Source organism: Synchiropus splendidus, chromosome 1, assembly GCF_027744825.2.
Source record: "Synchiropus splendidus isolate RoL2022-P1 chromosome 1, RoL_Sspl_1.0, whole genome shotgun sequence".
NCBI classification, from domain to species: domain Eukaryota; kingdom Metazoa; phylum Chordata; class Actinopteri; order Syngnathiformes; family Callionymidae; genus Synchiropus; species Synchiropus splendidus.
In genome coordinates, this window is record NC_071334.1 from 23,455,628 (window position 1) to 23,473,985 (window position 18,358).

At 47.4% G+C, this 18,358-nt stretch overlaps 2 protein-coding genes across 5 annotated transcripts; one reads left to right on the forward strand and one right to left on the reverse strand.

The window, feature by feature from the left end:
- Positions 1–3,353: 3,353 nt before the first annotated feature.
- On the forward strand, positions 3,354–6,247 carry LOC128752219 (chromobox protein homolog 2-like). Its single transcript, XM_053853199.1, has 5 exons — positions 3,354–3,602; positions 3,676–3,719; positions 4,108–4,173; positions 4,477–4,546; positions 4,706–6,247. The coding sequence occupies exons 1-5, from the start codon at positions 3,537–3,539 to the stop codon at positions 5,867–5,869; spliced, it is 1,410 nt and encodes a 469-aa protein (XP_053709174.1). The 5' UTR covers positions 3,354–3,536; the 3' UTR covers positions 5,870–6,247.
- Positions 6,248–6,317: 70 nt separating this feature from the next.
- ankfn1 (ankyrin repeat and fibronectin type III domain containing 1) lies at positions 6,318–18,343 on the reverse strand. 4 transcript variants are annotated; one of them, XM_053853198.1, is made up of 25 exons: positions 18,031–18,343; positions 17,667–17,780; positions 16,383–16,565; positions 16,165–16,223; positions 14,095–14,291; positions 13,913–13,950; positions 12,750–12,845; positions 12,081–12,252; positions 11,446–11,650; positions 11,181–11,375; positions 10,963–11,079; positions 10,683–10,780; positions 10,525–10,615; positions 10,338–10,445; positions 10,163–10,262; positions 9,938–10,070; positions 9,740–9,856; positions 9,430–9,636; positions 9,198–9,364; positions 8,991–9,132; positions 8,754–8,922; positions 8,520–8,686; positions 8,193–8,400; positions 7,931–8,123; positions 6,318–7,838 (listed from the first exon to the last, which is right to left on the reverse strand). In XM_053853198.1, the coding sequence occupies exons 2-25, from the start codon at positions 17,768–17,770 to the stop codon at positions 7,250–7,252; spliced, it is 3,855 nt and encodes a 1,284-aa protein (XP_053709173.1). In that variant the 5' UTR covers positions 17,771–17,780; positions 18,031–18,343; the 3' UTR covers positions 6,318–7,249. The 4 variants fall into 4 exon arrangements, with proteins under 4 accessions (XP_053709173.1, XP_053709171.1, XP_053709170.1 ...); XM_053853196.1 differs by having other exon boundaries at positions 16,165–16,283; XM_053853195.1 differs by having other exon boundaries at positions 14,110–14,291; positions 16,165–16,319.
- Between the last annotated feature and the right edge of the window lie 15 nt (positions 18,344–18,358).

Sequence of the window (18,358 nt, forward strand, 5' to 3'; positions counted from 1 at the left end):
AATCATATCTAGCAGACGTCGACTGCAGCAACTGCTGACATCTTGGGCCTGGATTAGTCCGAGTGTTTCTGTTGTTTTATTGAATGATGGTGCTGTGAAGAAAGAATTGTTGGGTGAAAAACATAGACTCAAATCTGCTCCGGCTCTGAGCCTTTCACTCAACAGGCATTTGAGAGTCAGTGGAATTTGCCAGGGGCGCTGCCAGTTCCCTCTTTAACTACCAGAGTTGTCATGGCATTTGCGCTTGGTCCGGCAGCATCCTCCTGGAGCCTAGACCTTTGACTCAGTACGTTTCCTATGCTGGCCAAAGCACACTCCTCTGTGATACTTGTGTGGTTGTTCTGGTATGCCATTAAAAGAACTTCTGAAACACTGTGGCTGAAGTTAAGCAGGATGTCGGTCATCATGACTTTCGTCTCCACATCTGGAGTGCCCGACTTCAACAACCTCCACTGCTCAGAGGTCATCCTGGAGAAGAAGGACACCACCAGTCTGTAGAAGTCCCCAATCTTGCTCCCTGGATCGCCATGCGGTTGCCATGTTGGTCTGTCCACTGCTGCCTTGTATGAACCTCCCTCCGACATCTTCAGTGGCTTGGGCTGCTTGTTCAAGCTCTACTCAGTGTTCGCTACTTCAATTTATCGATGATCAAAAGTCTTCACTGGTAACTCTAACAAGGCCTTCAGTGCTCCATACAAGTACCTTTTCCCATTCGGACTCTTCCTTATATAGAGGTTGAAATCAAACTCATCACAGGACCAAAGGCACATCTACAACTGCTCCCTCTTGGTCACATCAGATACAGGAACTATACAAGATTAAAGTTCAAGTAAAGGCTTTGTTGGTATTGTTATGCTACCAGGAAGTAACTTCAGTTCTATGAGTAGGTCTTCGCTGTTGGTTTATCCCTTATAAGCCATTGCCTTTTCCCTGAATGCTCTTGTATATTCTTTCTGCCCAAAGGGGGGAATGTGTAGCTCCCTATGTAAGGCGATCAAGTACGGTAGACAGTACGTCGATGCCAAACAGATAATCATCAGACATGGAAACACTGAGGAGACCAGGAAGTTCTCCCACTGGTATATCCTCTTTTCTGTCCCTCCCTCTTTTCAACCATGAGGAAGATTCACAATGAAAGCGTTTACAAAACAGCACCTTCAAGTTGTGTGGCTACCGGTTTGTCTTTGCTGTGCCTGGAGTTTAGGTTAAGCACAGGATTATTTTACCTGTCAGATCAGACTCGTACGCTGTTTCAGAAGAGTATTCAACTCTGTAAGAGTGTGTGTGAAATCTACATTTTTTCCCACAAGTGCACTGACCGTACCCATAAGTTATAACTTTGTCTTCACTTGCCACTTATCATTTGGTCTGGTGGATGTTGTATGTCAGATTGTTGATGAAAGTTGCTCTTTTGTCGGTTTATATCATATGGATGTTTGTACGTGGATTGCAGTTCAACGTCAGACATGGACCGAGAGTGTAAAGGTATATGATTACATTTAATATATTGACTGATGCTCATTTACGAGGCTGTCTGCCTGGATTTTAGTAGTTACTTTGGTCAAACGAATGACAAAACCAGTATCAGACCATTTTCTAATATCGGAATCAGAATCAGATTTATTGCCATGGTCAGTGGGGATCCCACCAACTAGGAAAGTGCTTTGGAAAACGTGCAAACATAATAATAGCTATAATCATAATAATAAAATAAACAGAAACAGTAAACAAATAACCCACAAACAACAAGGATCACATGTTCATCAATCCGGTGGCAGAGGGGAAAAGATGTTCCTGTGACGGGAGGTTGTGGTCTGGATCAACCCTAGCCTCCTGCCAGAGGGACTAGAAACAAATAGACCGTGACCAGGATGAGAAGGGTCGGCACTGGAGACATACAGGTCATTAAGAGGCTGCAACCGATCACCTTCTCAGCAGAACGCACGATGCGCTGCAGTCTGCTCTTGTCCCTGGCGGTGGCGCTGTACCAGACGGTGATAGAGGAGGTGAGGATGGACTCGATGATGACTGTGTAGAACTCCACCAGCAACATCGTCTGCAGACATAGTTTCCTTAGCTGCCGCAAGAAGAACATTCTCTGCTGGGCCTTCCTGGTGAGGGACCTGATGGTCAGCTCCCATTTGAGGTCCTCAGTGATGGTGGTTCCTAGGTCCATGATCATCTCCACTGTTTCTGGGCGTTCAGCTCCAGGTTGTCATGGCCGCCGTACTGGTAAATGTGAATGTAAAGATCTCAGACATAGCACAACTTTGTAAAAAATGAACAATTTATTGTAGTTTATTGATAAAATAATAAGTTTCAGACGTTTCAGCAGGTGGTCCTTTCACAGAGAAGGTAACCCTCTGTGACCTGGATCCTTCTCTTTCTTGATCATAGACGCGATGGGATTCACAGTCACTCCTTCACAGGTACGTCACCTGCTGGAATGTTCAGTATGACTGAAGCAGTGGTGGACTCTTTCTGTGTTAATGCTGCTCCAGAGTGAAGGCATTTTCCTTCATGCTTTGTTGGTTTCCTTCTGGTTCTGGATCAGTTGACATAGATTTGGCTTTGGCGGCAACAATGTTGACGCCTCTCAGTAAGATTTTGCCTCTGAGTAAGTGTGTTTAACACGATTGATAAATCCCTCCTCCACGATGGTGACGTTTCTGCTCTGGTACCCCAACAACAAGACCTCACACCCACTGTAGATGATGTTGTAGGTGAATAGGATATCTGCCATCTCTTTGAGCTTAGAGCTCCATTCTAGTAAAGGATGGGAGATGACAATAAAGTTGCACATGCAGACTCGAGGAGAAGGAAAGAAGAGTAAAAGAAAGGACCATCCAACAGCTTTTAGGCCTGCAAAAGAAATGCATTGGTGTGCATCAGTTTCAATTGGGCTGGCAGGAAACTGGGGAGAGCAGTTGACCAGTAAATAAGATAAAGGACGAGTTGGACTTGCGATATGGCCTTTGAGTCATTCATTTATTGAAACTGCTGCACACAAAGATAGTAGTTTCAACATATGTCAATGTTTCCACATATCTGAATGTCAAATTCTGCCAAAAGCAAAGACAGAAAAGACACATGCAAATGCAACAGTCTGATTAAGATGGTGTTACCGTGAGTTCACCTATTCATTTCAGTACTTACCGCACCACTGGATTTTTGCTGTCCTTGTATGGACCAGTAGGAGTCAAATGTCAAGCACTCTATATTATCTGTATTTTGTTGTGTATCTAAAGTCTGGCCTTAGTAATTTGCTTGAGATACTGTACTGTCATGTAGTTCGTTTGGGGCGGCCGTTTTTTTTTTCTTGGCGGACTCTTGTAATTGCAAATATTCATTAAACCAGTGTTTACACTCAATTGTTCTTTTTCATCTTTTTTTATTTTTAACAAATGTATGTTTTGTGTTCAACTTATGAAGCAACAAACGCGTTTATTTTTTGATTTCTACTGCTGTCAATTGAGTCTGTGGAGCGTCTACGGTGGCCGGTGCAGCCCACAAGTGTCTCCGAGCTGTGGTGTATCATGGAGGGGGTCACCGTCGGCCAGGTATTCGATGCCGAGTGTATCCTCAGCAAACGACCAAGGAAGGTGAGTGCGACCCAGACGGAAGGCGACGGTACCTTGTGCCAGGTCCTGATGTGTCCGCGTGTGTTTTCTTCAGGGAAAGTTCGAGTATCTGGTCAAATGGAGGGGGTGGTCGTCCAAGTAAGTAGCTAGCCGCTGCGGCTAACATACGCTAGTATGTATGAGTGGGGAACAAAAGGCGGCTGCTGCCAGCTGCACGGCCCCGCTTTCCTGGGCTCCAGTACCGACAACAGTCGCTCTCTGTCACGGAGCCGTGGCTGCTCTGGCCTCTGACAGCGCTTGGTGGACGGCTACGGTGGTTAGCGGTCGCCGCTGGGCTTCACCGTGAGCTGATGTTGGATGAAATTGCTACATTGTTTGTTTTTCTGTTTATTTTCTACAATTATACATGTGTTTGCCCCCTTTAGATGTGTTATTTGGACGTTATACTTGAAGCGCATAGCATTTTATTTTTTCCCCAGTTATTATTCTTCCTGAGCAGAATCATGTGACTGATGTTTGTTTACAGACACAACAGTTGGGAGCCAGAGGAAAACATTCTGGACCCAAGGTTATTGGCTGCCTTCCACAAGAGGTCAGTCAACTTTCGCATCATCTGAAAGGCAAACCTGCTCATTGAAAACGTCAAATATTAAAGTCAACTATTTGTGTACATTTATATTAGCACCTGTATATTGATTTATTGATTTTTTTTTACAACTCTAGTAAAATGTGTATAGCATGAATGAATTTATTTGTTATAACCCATTGGTTACATAAAAATAGTCTTCATTTTGTATTGTGTTTGTCTTATCTCGTAAGTGTTCAGGATTGAACCACAATTTTAAGTAACTGAAGGCCAAGTGTTAAAAATGCTAACTTGTGTTCGAACTTACAGAGAACAAGAGCGAGAACTTTTGTTTCTCAAAAAAGGGAAGCGGCCAAGAGGACGACCACGGAAAAACCCGGTGAGTCTGAACCCATATTGTTTTGTTCTTGTCCCTCTGAGCCAGTCATCTGCATGCACCATGACTTGAGTGTCATCAGGGAAGCCGACCATCAACTCATTACTCTCCGGATCAGATGAATTAATGAAGCTGTTTGTCTGTCTGATCCTTTTCTGTCAGGCCCCACCTGTCATCACCAAGGACCACAGCTCTTCCTCCTCATCTGGTCTCACCTCATCCGAGTCTTCCTCAGAGGACGAGGACCATGACAGGAAGTCTAAGCCGGCAGGACGCGTCCCTCAAAAGCGACCTCAGATTCTCCTGGCTAAACCTGAACCACCTCGCAAGAAGAAAAGGGGACGAAAACCCCTGTCTCCAGACATCAGGTCTCTAAGGCAGGCCAAAACCAGGCCCCCACCTCTTCCCCCACAGCGCCTCCCCTCTTCACTCAGACTCGCTCGTGATGATGTCCGACCTGGGGTGAAGAAGCCATTGCAGCCTGCAAGCTTTACTTACACTGGACTGACCCGAACCAGAGATGAAAGCCCTTCTGCCCACGCCTCTAGTAGCTCTTTCACCCAGACGTCCACCTCCAAAGCTGGTCCTCTGAGTGGTATTTGGACTACCCGTTCACTGCCTACTGCTTCGTCACCTGCAAAACAGACTGAGACTAAGCGCTCGGTCTCGGACGCGAGTGTCGGCTTCAAAACATCTCTGAAACTGAGCTCTGGGACAACTGGTGTGTTCGGCTCCACTCAACACTCCCCGCAGATCCACCGACGATCAGATGGTGCCGGTGGTCATGTGGTTTCACAAAAACACTTTCCTCGAATGCAGGTGTCTCAGACCGCTCAGAGGGATCGCAGTAGCCAGGTGCTCAGTCTACGAGCTCTGAACCTGCAGAATGCCACAAGCACCAGCTCCATGTCCAGGTCCATGTTACGCAGTGGAAACAGCGTTGCTACAAGAATTCTATCAGTTGGGCAGCGGACAGGGTTTCCAGCAGGGGGAAGTACAGAGCTTCGCCGGAAGGATTTGGTGGCAGGTGATGGAACCTGTCGGGGAAGGTCTGAGGACAGCAAACAGAACCGCAGCCTGAACGAGTTTAGCACCGGAGGCTCTGATGACACCAGCAGCAGCGACTCGGAACAGGAACCTTCATTTATCAACAGTCGACCAAGTCTTGGGGACAACGCTACCGAGTCAGATACAGAGACAGATTGGCGGCCAGCTCATAGCCTCTTGGAACAAGTGTTTGTCACTGATGTTACTGCTAACTTTGTGACTGTAACAGTCAAAGAGTCGCCCACCAGTGTTGGATTCTTTCACTCACGGAACCACTGAGTCCAGTAGTTGCCTCAAGATTTCAGACGTGCTGAAATGCTATAAAACTGGGTTTTACCTTTTCTTCGATCACATCTGGACCTGATACGACGCAGTTCCTTTCGTGGTTTCTGTTCTTTTGAGTCTCTGGTGCTAGTAGGACCTAAAACAAAAGTGACCCTGCCACTTCATTAAAAAAAAAATAAAAAAACAAAAAACACATTTTTGTTTGGACCAAAGTGTAAATAAAGTTTTGTATAATATTAATTCCTAACAAACATCAAAATATTTACGTTTGTTTTATAAACACAGTGAAGTGATTATTTATCATTTGTAAATATTTGCCATGTGACCTGGTGCTTGACTCCATCCACAGTTCAATAAAAACCTTGAATTTAACCAGACGTTGTCATCGAGCGCTCATGTGTGCGAATCTTCAAAAACAAATCACCATTCTTGTTCACAGGAAAGATTGTTTTACTTAAATAAATCAATACAAGCTTATTAAATAAAATCCAACAATGATGCGATCACACAAGTTATAGACGTAACCTTGAATACAGATCCTGTTTTACAAACATGCAAGACACTTAAACATCAAATCAAGTGGTCTTTAGTGAGAGCATTGAACCAGAACCCGCTGTTGATCTGGAGTTTTCTTTGTTCAGCCAGGAGTACAAGCAAAAACTTGATACATTTGCACCAAAAACGTTGACAGTTTCACTTACACAATTGATGACAAACATCTCTCTGGAGGTAAATGTTGACTTGAGCACACAACAGCAGCTTCATACTGTCCCCATGTTCACACTGAGCTTTTAACTCCAGGTGTTTTTAATAAATGTTCAATAAAAAGCGAAGTCAGGATCCATCGCTGTTGCAGTGACCAGACATGCTGAGGAGGACGGGAGTGGTCAGAAGGACCATCAAACATGTCAAACATGTTTCCGAACTTTGCAACAAATAATACAGAAACGCGTAAGAACAGAACACTTGATTGAACAAGGTAACACATTGGAAAACGGCAAAGTGCAGTGGTTCTCACAGAACCAGAAACAAAGATGTCTCAGACACATTTTTCGGTGGCCACATTCAGGGCTTACGAACCTTTGGTTGCTGTAAGGAAATTGTAATTTCCTGTTTGCATCCTTTTTAATAGTAACAGTCAAGGCCATGACTCTGAGGCTCAGCGGAGTTAAACTAGCATCCAAATGTTGCTCCAGTCAGCATGCAAACGCAGCCGGAGGTCGAGCAATAGCATCCAACAGCTCTGGGACCAGAACAGTTGAGAGTGAACTTTGCATTCAACAATTGTGGATTGGAGTCAGGATTCCATTCCCGGGTGGCAGCACAGAGTCGATGCACATCATCACAATGGGTCAGAATTGGTGAAGACTGCTGCTACAGAGTGCTGCTGAGGATCTCAGAGATTTGGGCGTTGGTTTGGTCATCTGAGTCCACATCCTGAGCAGCCACCTCCACAGTACCTGGCAGGCCCCCTGCCCTCTCTGACTCCGACCCCCAGCTCCAGCCCTTTGGCTCTGTATCAACAAAGATTCTGCGGACGTGTGGACGCTGCTCGTGTTTGTGCCTCCCACTAGCAAGGATACAGGTGGTCTGGCTTACGTAGGTGTTCACACGTGGCGTGGGTGGGTCCAAGTCCTGCTGACGGGTGTACACACCCTCGGACAGTGAACTGCTGTTTTCCCCGCTGTGGCCACGCAGCCATCGCTGAGGCCCACTGAAGTATCGCCCGCGGTGGCTTCGGGAGAGCAGCTTTCTTTTAGCTGGCGGGTTTGCAGGTGCCTTGTGGTTGGCGCCACTTGAAATAGAAAGACCCTCCAGGCTCTGTACGGTGTCAGAGAGAGCAGGCAGGTCCTTGAAAAATCGCGGTGACAGGGGGCCACTGGGTGAGCGGGGCAGAGTCCCTGAGACCGAGGGCCATTGAGGCACACTCATGGCAGATGCAGGGGGGGCAGGAGAGGTGGTCCTATGGGAGGACGAAGAATATAAAAATATGTACCAAATATTATGCTCCATATCGATTTAACTGTAATTCTACATCCAATGGCCAGACATTACCTGAGCTCGTGCACCTGCATCATGTTGGGCACGCTGCCGCCCAGCGAGTGCAAGGACTTTTGGGAGATATCCTGGGTCGGGGATCTGAGATGGTCTAAATCTCGGGGGCTCAAGGCCTCGCAGGAGTCATAGTCACTGTCTGTGGGCAGGAAAACCTCAGAGGACCCGTCATCATCCGAGCAGAGCAGAGAGTCTGAAAAAATACCCAAAACCACAAGTCAAACTCAGAGCTCCCACAGGGTTGGTGTTCATGCTGACTCACCACTGATGGTTTCCCTTCGGTAGCGGTCCGGGGACGGTGAGGGTGTGGCCAAATAGTCCACAGCAGACGAGGTGGATTCATTCTTGTGTTGCGAATTGGCCAGATCAACAAGGAAGGTGATGGGGACACCAGCGCTGGTCTGACGGTCGCGAGCGAACTGGAGGGCATCATTTATCCAACGAATGCTGCGACGCATCTCGTCCAGCTGCTGCAAGATGCAGACCAGATCATTAAGGAGACAGAAAACAAGCCTTTCACCGGACGCAGTATGCCGACTCTGTGCAGGTCATAAAACTCAGAGTGACGATGACGGACAGGAAGGTCTACCTGGATGTAGTCCAGGATCATCTGGTGTCTCTGACGGCTTGTTGTGACCTCTTCGTCCGTCAAAGCTTCCCGCTGAGCCTGCTGGGTCACCAGAGAGCCCAGGTCCAGAACCGATGACAGGCGACAGTAAAGACTGATGAAACTCTTTTGGTAGCAGCTGAAGTGGACTGAGGAAGAGCGGGAAGGTTTTACTTTGCTCGTATGTACACACAGAGGCACACATGTGTGCATTACCCAGCTCGAACATCTGCAGCGGCAGCTGTATGAATCCTGACATCAGTGTGTAGTGCTGTGACTGACCCGGTGCAGCACAGACATGGTCAGCAGGAGGCAGCAACAGCAAGAAGGCCACACCATGCCCCAGTTCCACGACCTCATTGGTATAGAGACGGAACTGATGTACCTGCAGACCGTTACAGATTTAGATTGTTTGCCACTCCATTGCCAAGACACTGGAATGTGTTTGGTCACCTGGTCCGACGGAGCATTAACCAGCTTCAGGAGACTCTTTATAGCCGTCTGTAGCTCATAGAACAATAACGGGGCGTGACTATCAGGTCCAAGATCCTGGTCACATTGGGCCGTCAGGGACTGGAGCCAGGCCCATTCCTCCCTGCAGAACATCCACTCACTTCATCAAATCCCCTCTACTGCAGTGACTCTCGGATGTACTCTTACCTTGACACGTTGGCATTCTCTCGTATTCGCGTGTGACAGAGCATGTTAGGGGTTCGCTGGGACACCAGAACTCTGATTTGGTCAACTGAGCTACTCAACTTCAGAAAGCCCAGATAAAGACCTGGAGCTAACCTGTAGCTACTGCGCCGTTGATACGTTAGGATGTCCTGCAGGTCAGAGGTCAGTGTGTGTACAACAATGTGAGGAGCAGTTTGTGTTTGTTTAACCCTACCTGCAGGGTGATGACCAGCACATCCAAGGCGTACGGTTCCTCTGGCGTGGACATTGACTTGCGCTGACTCTGCAGTTTACTGACCGACATCATCTTCCCACTCGGTGGAGTCTCCAGGTCGCGTACAGTGACCATCAGCACGTTACCATGACGATCCTTGATGGGCTCGTAGTGGACTCTCCCCAGATCATGAGTACCCAGGAGATTCTGAAGACACACATCACAGTAAGTGTTTCCCTCTTAAGCCTCTTCAGCACCGATGAAGCTTAACATCTCTCCGAGGTCCTGTTCTACAGTTCCATGTGCTTACCTGCAGCTGAGCAGCGGCTGTCAGCATCTTGTGTCGCGACTGCAGAGTTGACGATGATGACATGGAGACTGAAGTGGTCTGTCTCAACCAACGCACATCTTCCCACATGCAGGACAACTTCAGACACGAACACAGATTGACTCTCTAGTGTGTCAGGTCATTTCGGCTCCCATGTTCCTCCATGATAAGAATCTTTACCTTCGTGAACCACAGGAAGTCCTGCATGAGCGAGCTGCCTGAGGTGTCATCTACCTCTACAATGGGTATCTGGTCCTCTGCTGTGACCAGGACTTTGTCTTTGTGATAAAATATAGCTGCCAGGTATGTACCCCTGCAAGAGGACCATATTTTAAAACACCGCATATGTGTGCTGCCGTTGCCCATCCCAGGGTCACATGACCACAGCAGGTGGGCGTCATTGACCTCTTGAGGGTCTTGATGAACTTGCTGCTGGAGTTGAAGAGATGTTTCAGGCTCCTGGACACCGACTGTTTCCTGCTTGAGTTGTGAAGCTTTGCTGCATCTGCATGTCAACAAATCCAGGTCAAACTGAACACCTCCTTGCCTGATGAGTGATTATTATGAACAGTGCCTGCACCTCCGCCACAGTAGTGTGTGTGCGTGACTCTGACTTGCTGCAACAGTCGCTCCATTGCCTCAATGTTCACTCGCTGTCGGGGCTCTCGGACAACACACTCCCTCCAGTCTACACCGAAAGACATGCACAGAGTGGAAATCATTTTAATGCTAAAATACCAGTAACACTGCACTGCGTGCTAACTAACTGGATGGTGCAGCGGATGGGGGTAGTGAAGGTGCAGGAGGACCCCAACCCTTTAGGTTGTATGCTGAGACCCTGACAAAGTACACACGTCCCTGTAACACAAACAAACATACACCATGTGATTGTCATCTTCACCTGGTGACCTGCAAGAGCTGTTACCGTGGCAAGACCTCTGATGGTCAGCTTTGGCGTCTGCAGGTCATCCAGGACTTCTTGTCCAGCGACCAATGAGAAGTCCTTCAAGCAACTCCATTCCACTGAATATACATAGACATAAATACATTTCTCTTCATTAATACATATGCTAAGACAACGGTGCCCAACTGGTCTAGATTTGGGACCCAACATCAAAATGACAAGCAATGACCCAAATCTGGAACTGAATAGAACTAGAGAAAATGAATGTTAAATGATTTTGTCCCTGACGGCAACTTATTACCTCTGAACTTGGTTATCACCCCTGAGTTGAGACCTTGTGGCTCATGGAAGGAGATGGTCAGCGACGTGCTGCTACTCACACTCAGTCGGACCATGGTGGGTGGGTCCGGCGGTCCAGCTGCAGAGGACACGTAGCTTGATGTGCTTCATATGAGACCCAGATCCGTGTCTCACTGGACTATCGGCCAGATCAAGATCATCAACAGACAGTAGACTCACGGATGAGCCGAAGAGCCGCTCTCATGCGCTTGTAAAGTTTACTCCTCCACTCCCAGGACCGCAGTGTCTTGTCCTTCTGGCATGCATCCAGAGAGAGTCCGTCCTTCTGTGCCTGAGCAGTCAGAGCTGACACACGCTGCTCTGCTTCCAGCATCAGTGAGCTCAGGTGCGCCTCCCGACTCTCTATGGTGGTAACTGCGAAACAATTGAAGTGTCAGTATTAGAACTTAGTAACACACACACACAGGCAGAAGCACACACTCACAGTGTGGGCTCTCCTTGGCTCCAGCCCTCAGCAGCAGTTTGGCAATAGGCGTGTTGTTGGTCATCACTGCGATGTCCAGTGGAGTCAGACCACGACTGTCCGGGGAGTTCAGGTCCAAATCATCGATGGACAGTAACAGAACCTGAACCAAATCCAGATCTTGCTGCTCTACGGCCTCCAGGAGACACTCAGAAGCCACCATGGTCTACACCCAGACAGATGCAGACAGAGAGAGAGAGAGATGCAGAGCATCAGTCTGTAGCTCTGAAGAGTCACCATGCTAACAACATACAGTAAGCTGCAAGGTAAAACTTAATGGATTGGAGTGTGTAGGGAAGAGGTGACAAAATGGTGAAATCTGTAGTATGAATAAAAATTTCTGACAGTGTAAAAATCTTGAGCATTGATCCTAACAAAAGGTAGATGACAGCAGCAGTTACCATGACAACACTAAACGTCAAAACACGCTTTCACTTTGGATACCTTGTTGCCCAATTCAAGGTTTTCTAGAATTTGTATCTCAATGATGAAGAATTGAGATACAAAAGATAAGCAGACATACAAAAGTGAAAGGTTATAAGGTTAAAAAATAAAAGGTTAATAAATAAAAAGAGAAGTTAGAAAATGAAACCGACCGTGGCTCGCGTGTTCGCCTCTTCAAACGACGTAGAGCTCCCTCGTAGCTTCTCTGACAGGTTTCTATAGAGCCGCTTGGCAGCACTGGGGGAGGGGGGCGCAGGGGGACACTTCCTTGTCTGGGACAACTGCAGGTTCAGCATTGGGGGGCTCCAGGCTCCTGGAACCAGTCTGGGAAAAGCAGACGTGAGAAAAAAAAACGAATGTGAGATTAGCTAATCTTCTCTCTCGTCCTCAGAGATTCAGTGGAAAATTCTTATTCTTCCCCAAATGACTATAAAAACATAGTTATGTTTACCACACAAACACTCACTGGCCAGTAACCATGACAACAACAGCGTCTAGAAATTCCAAGAATCTTGAAAGAACAGAGCCCCCTGCCATCTCAAGCTCCGTATGAATCCAGTGTGTGCATTAAAAGTGTTTCAGTGTTCGAAAGCGAGGAGGGAAGAAACTGCATTGCCCAAAATGCTCAGCTACTGTTGCTATAGAAATGCAGCTGGAAGAGAACTAATGTGTCTAAACTTGTTGCCGTGGAGATGAAAGAGTCAAGTGCTACTGGCGAGAGAGTTCTAGATCGTGTCAGTAGACTGCTGGATTGTCTGCGTCCAGGTGTCAGACTGGGTGTCATGGAGAGATGAAGAGTATGTTAGAGAGAGTTCTGTTACCTGTCCAGGCACAGCGATGATCTGGAGACTCCAGAGTGCAACAGGTGTTTCAGCTCTGTGATGAAATCATCGCCTGTCGAGCGCTGCCGTCTCTTACTGTTGCACACGGACACACACACCCACAGAGAGGTAGGGTGACAAATTAATAATTCAGTGGACGGAGATGGTTTCAACAGGCTGTTGAAAACTTGAACGCAACTTGAGTCAAACAGAACATCAGAACTCAAGAGAACCTCTCGACCAACTCGAGCCACTGAATTGACCGGAATGACTGAACGGAACAGAACCCAGCTATTAAGGCTGCAGTTGCATCATGACAAAAAAGCGAAACAGAATTTCAGTCACTCATGACTGTCACTCAGAACCAGTGTGGAACTTCACTCTAGAATGCCACCCCCCCTCTCTGCAGTGGTACTCACGAGGGCTTGTCATGGCATGAGGCTGCGGTACTGCTCAAGTGCTGCTGTCTTCATCAGAGCATCAGAGGAGGAGCAGTAACTCCTTCAGGAGATGGCTTTTGGAGGATTAATGGAAACTCTGCAGCTACTCCTGGTTCTGACCCAACACCTCCGTATCCGGAGCTGCCTGACTACACTACCTGTTGATTCAACTTGCACACGCACAGGCACGCGCTCTCACTAGCGCGGATGCATGCATGCGCAGAAACCTGCATGGAGGAGGGGCAGCAGCACAGCCTTTCAAAAGGAAGAGAACAAAAGGGGAGGTGGGTGAAGGGGGCGGTTTGGAAGGTGAAGAGAGGAGGTTGTCTGAGTTGTCATGGGAGACTGCAATTTAACGTGACAGCAGGAACAGAGGAGGAGATGAGGCAAGAAAGTGAGGAGCATAATGGGAGAGGACATCGGTAAAGTGGGGGGATGTTGGTCAGGAGAAGAAAATGAGCGTGAGCAGACAGAAAGTGTGGAGGTGCAGATGAAGGATTAAGTTAAATTGGGAGAGGGAGCGGATGAGGAAGAAGCATAGGAAGACAGTGGGAGACGATGGGGAGAAAGTCAGGATCAACACGGAAAGTCAGGAGGACGAATGGAGGATATGTACTAGAAAAAAATGATGCCTGATGTCATGGCACAAATAAGCCTCGGAGACATGTGACTTCACCTCAGATGAAGTGAGTCAATAACCACTGCTGAACAAGACTCACTCACGTGTTCCTGGCCTCGAACCTGCAGCAGCTTTGTAGACTCTGTGAAGTAGAGACAGGAAGTGGATCAGTTCAGCATATACAGGAACTGGCTACTCACAAAAACAAAGGAGACCAGGAGAACATGGTGACAGTGCTCTGCTGAGCCCTTGGTAGACCACCACAGTCCTCTCAGGCACAACTCACGTTGACGCCACTTGCCTTCGGCTGGCGGCTTCGCAGTCGACTCAGTAGTTGTCTGTCTCTCTTTGGCCGCAGAACTCGCTCATCCACCGACACCGTCTTCCTGAGGACGGGTCGCTGACATGCCCAATTACTGGAGGCGCTGCCCACCTCATCTTCACCTTTCACTTCCCACAGAGAGGAATCTCTATGGAGAGAATCTGGAGGACACCAGAGAAGTGCTACATCAGAGAGGTCAAAGTTCGTTCATTTCACAATGACCTAAATAGATACACAAAGAAACAAGATAAAATGATGAGGCTCATTCTGAAAGTCAAGCTGATCTACCTTACTGTAGCATCAGCTATTTCTTTCCTGTGCATCAACAGATGGCTGTATCTGTCAAACTTTTAACTGTCATCCTCCTGATTCTTCTTTCTTCCTCTCCTTTCCGCATCTCCCCTCAGGGGGCGCCACAGCGGATCACCTTCTTCCATCTCATCCTGTCCTCTACTTCCTCTTCTCTCAAACTTACAAACTTCGTGTCCTCCTTCACCACATCCATAAATCTCCTCTTTGGCCTTGTTACTGCCTGATGTGGTCCGCCTGCCTGATGCGGTCCGCCGGAAGTTCCAGGACTGGAACCGGATGTTAGAAACACGCATGCGCAAGGTCTACCAATTGTGTTTACTGTGTTTTAAAAAGTTAAAAAAAAACTTCATCGCCTGTACGCGATATATCCATGGACACATGCGTTTACCAGTAAACGTCAGTTGGTAAAACACACGCAATTTCCGGTTCCAGTCCCGGAATTTCCGGCGGACCACATCAGGCAGGCGGACCACATCAGGCAGTGACAGGCCTTCATCCCGACCTTCTGCCTGGCAGTTCCAACCTCAACATTTTCCTACCAATGTACTGGCTGTCTCTCCTCTGTACATGTCCAAACCATCTCAATCTAGCCTCTCTGAATTTGTCTCCTAAACCTGATCCTATCCATCCTGCTCACTCCCAGAGAGAAGCTCAGCATCTTCATCTCTGCTACCTCCAGCTCTGCCTCCTGTCTTGTCCTCAGTGCTACTGTTACCAAACTATACAACATTGCTGGCCTGACCACCGTTTTGGACACTTTCCCTTTCATCCTTGCCGACACCCTTTTGTCACACAACACACCTGACACTTTTCTCCAATTATTCCACCCTGCCTGAACCCGCTTCTTCACCTCTTTCTCACACCTTCCATCGCCCTGGACAGTTGAGCCGAAGTACTTAAAGTCCACCACCTTTTTTATCTCTACATCCTGTAACTTCACCTGTCCACTTGGGTCCCTCTCATTCACACACATGTATTCTGTCTTACTGTGGCTAACCTTCATTCCTCTCCTTTCTAAGGCAAACCCCCACCTCTCTAGCTGATCTTCCACTTGCTCCCTGCTCTCACGACAGATCACAATGTCATCTGCAAACATCATTGTCCAAGGGGCTTCTTGTCTAACCTCATCTGTCAACCTGTCCATCACCATGGCAAACAAGAAGGGGCTCAGAGCTGAGCCTTGGTGCAGTCCCACCTCCACTTTGAACTCCTCTGTTACACCTGCAGCACACCTCACCACTGTCTCCTCCTGATTCATCACTAAATTTGATTCTACATCCTCAAATATCAGTATTGATTTGATTTGACAATGACAGTTTTTGTTCATTCAGAATTGACTTGGCTGCCAACGCAGTCTTCTTCTGTCACCACAAAGGGGCGCTCCTTGTCTGCAGTGGTCAGTGAGACTGTTTACTGCCGATGCAGATGATGAAGGCTGTTTTTCTTTCACTGTATCAAAGGAAGGAATAATGAGGGGAAACATATTATCATTCCTAAGAAAGGAGGGTTCAAACACAGGAAGCTCAGTTTCCTTATCACCAGGGGGCGTGGTCAAAGACAGGAAGCTCTTATTATCTTATCGCGTGAAGAAAGTCTGCGTGTAAATAAATGTCTGAGGATCAGCAGGGTCAGAGATGTTCAAACTATTTTATTCCACTGTGTTAATGATGCTTACAGACGTACCCTTTTTTGTTGTGCAGTCAACAAAGAAGTTTGAAATACCTGAGGCACTCAAATGGAGTCCACCTCGACTTGCAGCTAGGCGCCGCCGCTTCCTGATGCTGGATCCTCCATGTGAGGGGGGATATGAAGAGAGAAATGGAGTGGAGGAGAGGAGAGGTCTGGGTGTATTGGTCAGAGTGGACAGGTCAGGAAACCTGCCGCGTCAACAGTTACTTTCATATCAAATTAAAGCCCAGACTGAATACATTCCAACTCACCTGGCGCCATCAACTGTCTCACTACAGATGGAGTGTCGGGATGCCGGGGAGGGGGTGGAGCTGAGGGAGGAGCAGGAGGACGAGTGGCTGGAGTCTAGGACTGAGGGGAGCAGTAGCAATGATGGCATACAGAGCCATGACTCCAGGTCCGTGAACTTGGAGCTGCTAAGCATTTCCAGAACACTGCAGGGTACCAACACAGTGTTAATAGTAATTGTGGCTCAGGGTTATTTGGAAAAAGTAAACATGAGTTGTGATTAGTGTGGGAGGTACTGCACTGAACCCATGCAAGCTTTGAGGGTAACTAGCATCTTCTAACAACGTCGAGTTCGAGGGTGCCCACATGTTCCTGGCCAACAAGCATCAAGCAACGTCCATGCTGTGGTGATCTACTCATAACGGTGAATAGCGTGTGCTAAGGAGTTTATGCAAAGATCAAATACCTCACATTTTTCTCATATGTGTTGTTTCACAGTCAAGAGGTAAGTGGATCAAACCACTTTTAAGACCAGGGGTGCTGCTGTACTCACACTATGGAGATTTAGAGGTGCTGGAAATCAACTTAAGAACTTTATGTCCAGTGTCAATGAACGTTGGTCAACATGGCGGAGAATACGAGCTCCATTTGGCAGCGGTTAATTTGTTTTGACTCTAACAATTCTTTTTGCACTAACAACCTAAGAGCTCCTGTAACTGTGAATTTCTCCTTGGTGAAATCAATAAAGTCTATCTTATCTTATCTTGCCATGGTCCTTCTTGAAAATGGATCATTAAGCTGGTCTAAAATAAATTAAATCTAAAGTTCTCTCTTCACCTTCTGATGGATGCGTTTCTAGCAAGAAACCTAAATGTTAACGCTGATCAACCATTTGGAAGACAGAAAAATAATGGTGTGATACTAGCATGACTCAGTCTCATTAATATTGGTGGTTATGATAGTTTCAGTCAGCAGTTGGGACAGTGAAGGCCCTGGCGGAATACGTAGACACAGCGAATCCTAGATGCTAAATTTGTGTGTTTAAGAAAAAAGAAAAAATACACACAAAATGCAGCACAAGAAATCGAGCAGCCAATGTTTACATAAGAGGAGAAACAGCTCGGAATAGCTTCACGCAACTTCATAGAATAAAGAATTAGAATTGCTATAGTAAACGTCTGTTAGTTCTTCTGAAGATTTTTACGACAGTTGCGAAGGCTTTGGCTGCTCAGTTTACCTAAGTGATGGGCCGTCACTGCTAGATAAGTGCCTCGTCCGTCAGCACGGAAGGATGCGACGTTACTCACCTCTCATCTCCAGTCGTGTCATCCTTCTCGTCTGCCGTCTGGAACAGACAAGAAGTTCTGGGGTCTGACAGAAGAAGACCGGAGGTTTTGGAATCCAGTGACATAGTCACGCATCTGTGGCGCAAAAACAATTCCCGTCAACGATGCAACTCCTAAAGGATTTGATGAACAATACAAGTCATGTCCAGTAGAGTGAGCCACGCGTTGTCCTGAACCACTTTCATGGTTAGATGACGAAAGAAATCACCTATCTCAACATGCACACACTTTTACACACGCTGACGGCATCAAACAACCGCACGCGTGGTTCTCAGCGTACCATCGGTTCATTACATTCGTGTCTCCAAACATTAATACGACGAACCTTCTGGGATTTTGAAGTGAACCTCGGTTCCGTTGAGTCAGCCGGTTCACGTCCCGGCACTTCGGTTCTTTGGCGATAGTCAAACTGTCTGGAGTGAAAAGTTCGCCGTATACTTCTTCTGACTTATTAAAGTTCGTCCAGTCAGCAGCGTCGCTTTGTCCTCCAGAACACAGACTTATATCGGAACATCAGCCCGAGAAGAGTCAGGTTACACTGCGGTCACTTAAAAAAACGGCTCCCGGGACGCAGCTGGAGCGGCTGCGTCCCAATACTGCTGTGGAGAGTATTCGCGGAGGAGTGGCGAGGCTCCCGAGGCCCAGACCACAGA

Coding starts and splice junctions, on each gene's coding strand:
- ankfn1 (XM_053853194.1), bottom strand. CDS start 17,770: ATGTCACTGGATTCCAAAACCTCCGGTCTTCTTCTGTCAGACCCCAGA. Junction 9,637..9,739: donor CAGCCGCTGCTCAGCTGCAG/GTAAGCACATGG, acceptor GTGTGTCTTCAG/AATCTCCTGGGTACTCATGA. Junction 8,401..8,519: donor TGATCCTGGACTACATCCAG/GTAGACCTTCCT, acceptor TGCATCTTGCAG/CAGCTGGACGAGATGCGTCG.
- LOC128752219 (XM_053853199.1), top strand. CDS start 3,537: ATGGAGGGGGTCACCGTCGGCCAGGTATTCGATGCCGAGTGTATCCTC. Junction 3,603..3,675: donor TCAGCAAACGACCAAGGAAG/GTGAGTGCGACC, acceptor TGTTTTCTTCAG/GGAAAGTTCGAGTATCTGGT. Junction 3,720..4,107: donor TGGAGGGGGTGGTCGTCCAA/GTAAGTAGCTAG, acceptor GTTTGTTTACAG/ACACAACAGTTGGGAGCCAG.